Here is an 11,433-nt window from a genome sequence, read left to right on the forward strand (position 1 = left end):
TATAACTCTGAAATTATATATAGTATTTATATATAGGCATGTTTTATTTTCAGACCCCACTTTGTAGACTGAATAAAGAGTAAACTGTTGTCTTGTCCTAATATACTGACTGAATTCATATGTTTACTGGAAGACATGCTTGAACATATACTCATAAGCAGTGACTATAAATAAAGATTTACTTATACTTGGGGAACCACTTTGAAACTCCAGAACTCTGTTTTACTTAGCTGGTTCTATCTACCAATATTTTTATTTTTGCAAGACAACATGTCATACCTGTTTAATCAGTTATGAAAATTTCATGAAAATAGCATTTATATCCATTTATACATTTTTTTGACCAAGTGTTTCATATTGAAAAATCATCTGTGTGTTTTGTTTTGTAATACTGTGACATGCAGCTACATATGCTTCGGAAAATATCGCAAGTTGAGCTCTGCATTATCAAATTTTTTGGTAATATGTGCCTTAAGATTAAACTTTATATGATGGCTTTACTTTATTACATCTTTCAACTCACTTATGATAGACACTATTAGATCTACTTGTCCAATAATATTGCAGGTTTTGAACCATCAGCATGATAAGTGGAAACTTTTGGCTGTTTTATGTAATCGCTCCTGTGATAATGTCCTTTAAGCATAGCCTCAATTTCAATGTGCAAAAAAAGGTGTGGGATGACGGGCAGTTTTTTTTTCTTTGGTTGTTTTGTTAATCTTGCAAAGTATTTGATGACATATCAACCATAAATTTCAAAAAATATCTGTATAAATATCTGTAGTTTATGATTTAGGAAAAAAAAGCAATTCAGGCAAAAAACAAATGGTCGAGCAAAAAGTGTTGTAGAAATTTGATGATTTGAGATGAAATGACCATATAAGAAAGTATTAAATTTAGCTCTGATCACAACAAAAACTGTGTTTAGCCAAATTGTGTATTGTTGCATGTGATTGTGTTTTTTGTTGACATACACTCAAGAAGAGAATCTTTAATCAGACCTTCTCCTGTTCCTCCATCTTCTTCTGTCAATGCAGCGGGCAGCTCAAGCGACATGTGTGAACGGCCTAATGGCAGTAGTAGTGCAGTAGGTGGAGGTGCCAAAGCTGCAGTGGATAGCAGTTCTCCATCCACTCCAAAAGCCATCAGCGACTTGGCAGCTCGTAGAGCTCGCCATCGTCTGCTGTCTGGAGATGCAGACAAGCACACAACTCCAAGCACTAGGCCACTCAACAAGGTCATCAAGTCAGCCTCCGCCACCACGCTGTCGTTGATGATCCCTGCAGGTCAGTATGACAAGGTGTTGCTAAACACCAAAATCATATTAAATCTAAGATTTTGTGTTTGAGAGTTCAGTTGAGCAATAAGAAAGAATCGTGATTTAGACAGCATAAACTTTTGTCACAGGTTTTATTCATTATGGAAAACCTTACTGTTGCAGCACAGTGCAGATAATTTACCAAGTTAGTTTCAGGGAAATGAATAATAATCAGTCAGTTTCTGTCTGTTTGTAGACCACCACGGAGCCTCTCCACTGGCCAGCCCAATGTCTCCCCACTCACTGTCATCCAATCCATCATCTCGGGACTCCTCTCCAAGCCGGGACCTGTCCCCAGCAGTGAGCAGCGTTAAACCTGCCATTGTCATTCACAGAGCGGGAAAGAAGTATGGCTTTACACTGAGAGCTATCCGAGTCTACATGGGAGACTCTGATATCTACACTGTACATCACATGGTCTGGGTGAGTATCACCAGATTTACTGATCATGTGTTCTGTGTGAAAATATGAGAACCGTGGAGGTACCAATCTTACATACAGCTTTACAACTCACAAAGATGGGTTCTGACGTATGTAAGTACATTTTAAATTATAAATGTAGGGGGAAAAAAGTTAACATTCTTCTGCCAAAATACAGATTCTATCAAAATGGAAGTGTATTAATCTATTCTTACGGCGTTATATTTTTATTTCAGAGCGACTGTATAACAGTATCACTGTGGTTGCTTTGAACTTGTTGTTGACAGAAGGTGGCAGTAAATAACAACATAACAGGCTCAGCCCAGAGTCTTGAACATGTCTCCCTCCCATTGCCATTCCTCAGAATCTTTCTTCCTTTCTACCCTCTGATCCTCTCTTCTCTCCCTCTCTGTCTGTGTTTTCCCTTAGCATGTGGAGGTGGGGGGACCAGCCCACGAGGCAGGGCTAAGGGAGGGAGACCTGATCACCCATGTCAACGGGGAGCCAGTCCACGGTCTGGTTCACACAGAGGTGGTGGAGCTTATTCTGAAGGTACCAACATTAAATACAATCATTTTTTTGCACTTAATAAAGTATTTTTTTCAGAGGACTACAGTCTTTGGTTAGAATAAACACACACACTACAAAGAGCACTGATGTTCACACTTGAAAACTGTTTGGAAAAGGGCAGGCACTTTCAAAAAATACTTGACATGTAATTGAGATAAACCATCAGTCTTTTACTGTCTATTTTGTGGTGCATTTAGCCAAACAGAACAACAAACCATATTGCATTGTAGAAGAGCCCAAAATAGCGAACACAACAATAAGCTATAGTCATAGAAACTGAAAGATAGCGAGAAGCCAGTGTTATCGCCGTTTATGCAAGAAAAAGTTGCACTTAAAAGACACTCTAGTCATTGTTGTTTTTGAATGACCATGTACTTCTTGCTCGTCACACATTAAACATACATTTTGCTGCCAGTAGCTCCTCATAGAACACTGAGTAGTCTAGGCCACTGTAATTGGGCCACAAGTGCAAAGCTTGAAGTCTGACAAGATAGAAGCCAGCTGCCTCACAAGAGCCAGATGATGATCCTGTGTCGACTAAAAGTAAAGGTTAAACCAAATAAAAAATACTTTGATTGACCTACATGAAAGCTATGCTACAAGTCTATAATCAAACTACAGTCCTGTAAAGGCCTCCTCTGCCAAGGGTGATAAAGTAATAACAGAAACAAAATGTGTTCAAATTTAGATGACAACATGTTTCTAATACTGTGTCATTACTCAGAGTGGTTCCAAAGTGTCCATCTCTGCCACCCCATTTGAGAACACATCAATCAAAATTGGCCCTGCTCGAAAGACGAGCCACAAATCCAAGATGGCAAGACGCAACAAGAAGACCAAGAACAAGGAGGGGCAGGACAGGTAGGACACAGATGAGAGATAAATGCAAAAGTGTACATGTGCAAAGGTTTATTGCACATTATTTGTGTGTTTCCTTTCTCAGTAAGAAGAGGACGTCTCTGTTCAGGAAGATCACCAAGCAAGCATCTCTCCTCCACACCAGCCGCAGTTTATCCTCTTTAAACCGCTCCCTGTCCTCAGGGGAAAGTGGCCCCGGCTCACCAACGCACAACTTGTCACCACGAAGCCCAACGCAGGGCTACAGGTCCACCCCAGACTCCACCCACTCAGGCAAGAACACACACAAGAAACATACATACAAAAGAAAATGATGGCACTGATTTAAAGTGTCACCTGTCACTTCCATTTTTTGATATAATCAGAATTAGACAGTGTTTAATGGGACTTCTCTTAGTATGTCTCCTCTGCATCATTGTTCTCCTTCTTTACTCCACAGTTGGAGGAAACTCTTCTCAGAGCAGCTCCCCCAGCTCCAGCGTCCCTAACTCCCCAGCGAGCTCCGGCCACATCCGGCCCAGCTCCCTGCACGGCCTTGCTCCAAAACTTCAGCGCCAGTATCGCTCCCCTCGACGCAAGTCTGCCGGCAACATCCCCCTTTCCCCTCTGGCCCGCACACCCTCGCCCACCCCACAAAGCAGCTCTCCTCAGCGCTCTCCCTCACCACTGCCCAGCCATGCTCTGGGTCAGTCTGCCGTGGGTCAGTCATTCCCTGTGAAGCTTCACTCCTCCCCTCCTCTTGTGAGGCAGATCTCCAGGCCCAAGAGCGCAGAGTCTCCACGGTCTCCACTCCTCAAGCGGGTGCAGTCAGCCGAAAAACTGGGTGCCTCTCTCTCCAGCTCCCCTTCATCTCCCTCTGGGGCAGCAGCAGTGACGGAGAGGAAGCTGGTAGTGGGAGCAACAGTGGGGAGCAGGAAACACAGTCTGGACATCTCACATTCAGAGTTTAAGAAAGAGATTCTGCAGAGGGAGCCAAGCTTGCAGAGTCTTCAGGTAAAAGTATATCATGCACCAGTGACTTCATCACCCAAATTTGACAATTTGTTAATTCTGTGATAGTGTTTGAAGTTTTGACAGCATAATGGTCACAGTATTTCTTATTGTGATTACGGTAGTTTTGATTAATGACAGTCAATTTAAAGAAATATTATTTGAATTCTATTACATACTCAGATTGAGAAATAAGTTCCCATGGAATTGTGTTACATGACTGAGCCCTACAAAGCTCAATTTTGTTTAGATGAAATGTCACAACGTAATGAAAAGCTGCATGAATGACAAAGAAAATTCTTAAGGCATGGTTGTTGGACTGGTTCTTTCCTAACCACAACAGTTGAAAAGCTAAGATAAAATAAATTCTTAAACTGGCAATGGAATACTGTAGTTCTACTGAGTTTGGATTCATTTGTGAGTTTTCAAGAACCAGCAAAAGAAAAACAACAATAACTCATTTGTTGTTTTGCCAGATAGCAGATGTCAGTATGAAAGCCACCTTATCCACAGCGTGTGTACCAGCTCACTTCAATGTGCAAATTGAGGGATTTGTGTATCATTTGTATGTTTTGACAAGGCCCTTCTGTGTCTTCCATAACCTTTAGGAGTCAGCTAGCGAGGGTCTCTTGTGCTCAGCAGGACGTAGCATAGAGAAAGGAAGCCTGCAGACTCACTCCTCCTCATCCAGGAAGTTAGGACGTCAGGAAGGGGATGGTGCCCTCAGTGCAGTGTCCAGCTCACTGGGTCTGGCTACCGGGAAGAACAAGCTGAAGGACAAACTGTCAGCCATTCGCCAGGACAGAGCCGAGAGGAGGGAGTCACTGCAGAAGCAAGATGCCATCCATGAGGTAGATTCATCTGAGGACGAGACAGATGAGGGCTCAGAGGACAGCCAGGACGGACGCCGGGGGACAACCTTCACCCCTCCTCCCTTGCTGAGGCCCACCACTGTGAGAACAGGGCCCGGAGGCACGCTGCCGTCCCTATGCATCTCTCCCTACACCACCCACGCCACATTCAGTCACACAGGGCCCTCACAGTTAGGCAGGCCCACTCCCTCACACACACTACCCTCCGTTGCAGAAAGTAAGTCCAGTCAGAACACCTCCTCTGCTGGAGACCCGACCTCATCCACAGAAGTTCTAAGACAAGAGGGGAAGGTTCTAGAGCTGACTGGTACTGCAAAACCCACTTGGGGTCCCCTTCCTTTCTCCACTCCAGGCAGTGCATTCATCTCAGTCAGCAAGGACAGTTTTCTCAAGCCAACTCCTCCACAAGACTCAAAGAGTATTGAGAGAAAGACTGCATCACTGGAGTCCAGAGCAGGGGAACAAAGCCTGGACAGCCCTAAAACCACTGCCCCCTCTACAGTGAGTATAAACACTCCCGACTGCAGAACCACTACAAATGCCACAGACTCTCGGACCACCACAAGCACTCCAGACTGTCGAACCACTGACAGCCAAGAGATTCCCCGCACCTCCTGTTCCTCTCCAGGCATCCCCAAGGAAAAGAAGGAGGCTGACAACCGGCGACTATGTGCAGCCGTGGCTGCTGCAAGTCTTAGTGCTTCGTCTTCAGCCACTTCGAGCTCCAGCTTAAGTTCAAGCTCCTCACTTCCACCTCCCGAGAGAGGGATAGAAAAAGTGGTGTCCCAGCTTGCAACAGTAACTAAGAGTGTTCTGGGTCCTATCAAACTCAGTACTGCTGCAGAGAAGGGCACACAGGACCAGAAACTATCTAGAAATAGCACCTCAGAAGTCTCACTTTCTGAGCCCCTCTCCTTTCCCTCTAAACAGGTTGCAACCCTTTCCCCAACGAGGCAGAAAACAAAGTGCGTTGCTTTGCCAGCCACCTCACAGAGACTGGCCAAAACCTCCACCCAGAAAGACTGTGCAGCCCCACCACCACCATCCTGCAAGGATGTCCCAGAAAGGCCCACAACAGGGTCTGCAGCCCGAGATATTGCTGCCAGTGCATTTGAACGACTGGGTGCAGCAGAAGCTCGGCACACCCTCAGCTCACCCCCCACCACTTCTGCAGCATCTGAGCCACAGTGCCAGAGGTCCAAAACCCCAACTGCCACCACTGCTACAGCCAGTGCCATGTCCTCTTCGTTGCAACAAGACAAAGCCACCAGCAAAAAGACGTAGCATCAAAACAGAAAGTACAGAATAAAATGTACAGGTCACACCACTCAGTGCTTGCTTGAGATTTTAAAAGTCACAAAAACTGCATGTTTAGAAGAAAACATATTAGTGATTTCACACTGTTTAGAGTTTGAATTTCAAAGCAAAAAAAACGGTGTTGAAAGAGAGTTCACAAAAGCTGAGACAGATGCAGTAGTCCTAGTTCTATTCCAGTTTTTCTGTGCTCTTTATGTTCTTTAAGTTAATTTGGTGTCCTGACTTTGGTTCCTGCTTTTAGATGAAATGCCACAAGGAGTTTTCAAATATGTAAGGGGAAAGAAATATAAAGACTTCATTGTTCCACACACACACTATAAAAGTAGAAACATTACCCTTACACAAACCTTTCTCACTCATGGTCTGATTGTGCTGTCTCATTATTTTTCACCTCGATGTCCAGAATTCATACATGCATGTTCTTTTACAAGTTCAGGATATCTCCTGCTGAACGCACTCCTCTTTTTCCTTATCCCTTCTCTTCTTCCTCCCACCCCTCCTTTAACAACATGTCTACTCAGCCATGACTGGAAGAATATTGTATCTCAGCAATAAAGTGTATCATATGGTTAGCAATCTGTGTAAATGCATTACAGTGTTTTTATTAGGAATAAATCTGTATCATCAGTGTACACCGAGCACACAGCTAACAAGGCCAAATTAAATTCTTCTCTTGGTTTGATCCCTGGTGGCAATTTATATACTAATACCCTGAATATCTTTCAGTTTATTGCACATCAAATTGTGTACATGCTGGACAGTTTGCAAAGGACAACATGCTTCTTTTTTTAGATAAAACAATTTTTGTTCCCAGTGTTTCAGACTATCAATTCTATCATGTGATTGTAAGGTACAGTGTTACATCACTCTCACCAATTTCCAATTGCTGTTTCTATTTTTGGATCCTGATTGGCAACAAACAAACATGTGTTAGCTCAAATGCTAACAAATTTTGTTGAAACATGGATCTCTCCGTTTTTGTCACTGGCAAAACTACAGCAACAGATTGTATCAGTCCTTGGTTATTACTTTTATTGTATGTTGGAAATAGACCTAAATACATTCAGTAAAAATGATTTGCTGCAGACTACTGGTGCAGCATAGTTCCTTGGATGTCTTTTAGTTCTTTACCTTGTGACACCCTTCATCAGCGTATTAGTACCATGTGCAATGAAGGATACAAAAAGATGAAAAAGGGTGTGGATTGAACTGGATTTTATTGACACAGTCCTAAATGCAGAAAAAGCTTCAAAACTGAGTGGTTGTTTTGAAAACACTGTTCTGCTAGGCCACCACCTTTTTATTTGTAGCTCCAGCCTCTGAAGGCAGCCGTAGTTTTATTTATCTGGACCAACTTGCTGTGTTTTTGCCTCTAATCCTGTAAAGTTACATGTGTGTGAGAAGAGAGAGTGTGTGTATCTATGTATATATGAAAAATATTTAAAGTTTTTTGTGTATCTACTTCATACCCTCTATGCGCGCGTGTGTGTGTGTGTGTGTGTGTGTGAGTGTGTGTGTGTGCTAGCTACCTACTTGTATTTGTGGACAGAGCTCTTTACATGTTTGTGTAAAGCATCAGGCTTTTTACAGAACATTTATCGTGTGTCTGAGTTGCGAGAAAAACACAAAATATCAGTAAAAGGAAAAGCAGATTGACATATTTGAACAGTGACTGTTTCGTGTTTGAAAAAAAGTTACCTTTCAAAATCAGCTAGAAGCACAGAGAGTCCAACCCACACTGAAATATTTCTTGCTGTGTTTCCACAAAGTTGAACAAAAATCAGTCTGCAGGCCAGATTTTAGAGCATGCATGGACAGATTTGTTAGCACTGACAAAGTTCTCGAGCAAGTGAGGGCAGAAATGTGAGCATATATAAAGATTTGTGGCCAAAGTTATATCTTGCGGTTTTAGTGGGCAGCAAATATTTCTGGAGTATGGTGACTTTGGTTTGGATCTGGTTCTAATTTGATAAAATACCCAAGACCAATGAATTGTTATTCTGGATTCATATTTGATCAAATGCTTTTAAGGCTGAAAACTAGCAAAATGTTGTCTTTTTTTCTCTTTCTTCAGGCTTTTCTGCTTTTAGTTTTGAAGAGTTTAGTGTTTTTTTCGCTTGCAAAGTATGCTCTGATGTCTAGCTATAGAAGTTAACCTTCAGTAAGCTTCATCCAGTTTTTCATCAATTTAAAAGACCTAAGCCGGGAGAAAAAGAAAAAACAAAACAAAACAAAGACTTACACATAATATGGGTGTTTCGTGTCAAATATTTGAAGTGCTCAAGTCCAGTGGCACATTAATGCAGGATTTATTGCTTAAAACGAGAGTAGGACAATATTATTGACAGCTTACTATATATCGCAGCACATGTGGGCCTGTAACGTACAAGAAATGTCGATATAGAAATAACCAAAATATGATTTAAATGTCTCCAGTACATAGTTTTTAGGCATCCTTGTCAAAATTCAGTATTTATATTTAAAAAAAGAAAAAGAAGAAGAAAAGAAAAAATATAGGCCAATATATACTAATCTAATCAAATATCCATATCAGTGTCTTTAAAATTCATAGAAATGTTGTTTGACTTTACTAAAAACTATTTTATTTGCTTAATTTGTGTCTGTGGGCTCTCAGCTGACTACTTGATTCATAATTAAGTACATCAGGCTCAGTAAATCCTGAAATGTAGTTCTTGCTCAGTAGTTTTCCAGTAAATATCATGAATATTAGTAGGAGGTCTGAACTTTTGTCTCCTCACACTGCTCAAGTTTTTACTATTATTTGACTTCAGCTGGGATTTTAATATGTAATGTTTTTGTGTAATGATGTTAAATCCAGCCCACCTGCTCTCAGCTGGTTGTCCTATCAGTTCTATACAGACAGCTGCTTCACACACACACACACACACACACACACACACACATCAATATTTGTGCCATCTAATGTAACAGTGCCAATTTCACCATGTCTTCTGGCAGTATAAACACACGCACACACCTTCTTGTGTGTGTAAAGATGATGGTTCAGCCATACACTAGAGAGTAAAGCAATTGTTAGTTTCTATGGTGGAGTGATTGATCTGAAGCTCTGACACACACACAGGATCAGGTTAGCCAACACAGACACTTTGAGCATCCCTCAGGCTCCTCTCTCCTGCCCTGTCCTGGCATGAGCAGCTCAGCAGTTACTTTTTGTTGGCAGTGTGTTTGACCTCCATGCTGTATTTGCCCATTATGCTGCTCTGTGACCGAGGGCCATGAATCAGACCTGCCGCTACAGAAGTTTGATAAGCTACTGAGAGACAAAAAAGAAGTGTAATTGGACCAGTTATCAGTTTCAGAATCAGAATTTGAGAACATTGGCATGGATTTTTTTCAGTAGATATAGAATGAGTCCTACAAGTTCAAGCTTGTGATTAGTTTTTCCAGTTGGGGAGAGTTGCTATATTTGTACTGAAATATATTTTTCAATATATTACTTTTCCCCAAAACCTATATTTTCATTCAGCAAAGACATTCAATGATAGGCATTCATAAATAAATTTTTCCCAAAATAGTACAAAAAAAATAAAAAAAAGTTATATCAAAACAGTCTGATTAAATAAAAAGTAAACAACATCATAAATCTGGTCAAAATGAAAATTTGAAAAAATTCAACCTTATTTTAAAAAGTCCACAGCTGTATCCTAACATCCATGCATGGATCAGTGTACTTTAAGCTCTCCAGCTAAAAGCTAGCTTCAGAAAAAATAAAAGCAAGTTTTCCCCTAAGGATAGGTGAAGTTTTTTTCAACAACTTATTATGTAGGTAATAATCTGTCTCTGCTCTTAGAAGTTGTTTTAGCTTGACGGCTTAAATTTGATTCTGTAGTTGGTTTTGTCATAAGTAATCTTGCATAGCTGACAGTAACCACTTCATGTTGGTGTGAAGATTTCCAGCTTCCACAAAATCAACATTTTACGTTCAAGACTTTCTCTGTGCCAACAAATATGTCCTTTCACTCACTATGATTTATTACTACTCATCTTTTTTACTATTCTTCTGCAGCAGTTTTGTTATTGATTCATCTCCCCCAGTTCACTAAACATATTGGCATGTTTTGCTCAGTATCAGGCAGTCATCTTAAAACTCGTATTGTGCTTATCTGTCCCATATTTGATGCCATGACTGATTTACATGTCAGCTGTGATTTTGCCACTAATACGCTCGCATATATCTCACTCTGAGCACTGTGAGGAAGCAGCTCTGTCTGTGAGGTACAAATATACAAACAAGACTTGGTACGAATTGAAGCTTTATCACCACTGAAACACCAGACATACCTCTTCTGAACCACCATTCAAAAGATTCCATGATGTTTCAATGTGCAGTTTGTTAAACGTGTACCAGTATGTTAGGGGGCTGTTGCAGCTCTGATGAGCAGAAAAAAGGACTTTAACTTGACTTTTACAGTCAAGAGCAGTATTCCCAAACTGTGTGTGTTGTGTGCTTGTGATGAAGATGACAAAGACAATTCATCTGTGCAGCGCAAAAGCTTGACAAAGGTTTTAAGAAAGGAAGAAAAAAAATCATTGCTAGAGAAATACTAGTGCAATATCTTTTTATTTTTTATTGTGGTAAATGCATGTTGTTGTCAATTTTACTTTATAACAATAATAAAGCTTTTTTTATGATTGTCTATGATTGTGTTTCTTCTTTCACTTTGTGTTATCATCACCCTTTAGGTGGTGCATCATGCTTTTTCCATTAAGGCAACATTTTTAGAGAGAGATTACTGCCACAGAACCCCTATGAAGTCAGAAACAATAAAGGATAACTGTCTCAGGATGCTGGGAGCAGCTACACTACCAAAAAAAAAGATTGTATCTTGTGGTAATAAGGCAGCATGACACACAAGCTAATTACTTCTAATGCTAATAAACTTCTGTTTGGTCATCTTCCTCCAGGATCCTGATTGCCTTATTGTTTGATGTCCTCGTCTATTAGTGCACACTGAGGTAAGCCCTTTAATTACTGGTTATTAAAATTTTACAGTGGCATGTCTTTGAATAAAGATCTGGTGCCACGTGAAGCTTCTGGTTGAGTTT

General features: G+C 41.0%; 1 protein-coding gene across 5 annotated transcripts in view; it reads left to right on the forward strand.

The window, feature by feature from the left end:
- mast2 (microtubule associated serine/threonine kinase 2) overlaps positions 1 to 11,024 on the forward strand; it is a 162,593-nt gene extending 151,569 nt beyond the window's left edge. For all 5 annotated transcript variants that reach the window (XM_008280999.1, XM_008281001.1, XM_008281000.1 and 2 more), the window contains 7 exons: positions 1,038 to 1,286; positions 1,515 to 1,741; positions 2,168 to 2,290; positions 3,033 to 3,169; positions 3,252 to 3,439; positions 3,606 to 4,159; positions 4,765 to 11,024. In XM_008280999.1, coding sequence (XP_008279221.1) covers positions 1,038 to 1,286; positions 1,515 to 1,741; positions 2,168 to 2,290; positions 3,033 to 3,169; positions 3,252 to 3,439; positions 3,606 to 4,159; positions 4,765 to 6,312 — 3,026 coding nt within the window. In that variant the 3' untranslated portion in view covers positions 6,313 to 11,024. The remainder of the gene's footprint in view (positions 1 to 1,037; positions 1,287 to 1,514; positions 1,742 to 2,167; positions 2,291 to 3,032; positions 3,170 to 3,251; positions 3,440 to 3,605; positions 4,160 to 4,764) is intronic.
- The last annotated feature ends 409 nt before the right edge of the window (positions 11,025 to 11,433 follow it).

The sequence above is a fragment of the Stegastes partitus genome, unplaced genomic scaffold (assembly GCF_000690725.1).
Source record: "Stegastes partitus isolate 25-593 unplaced genomic scaffold, Stegastes_partitus-1.0.2 Scaffold218, whole genome shotgun sequence".
Taxonomy (NCBI): Eukaryota; Metazoa; Chordata; class Actinopteri; family Pomacentridae; genus Stegastes; species Stegastes partitus.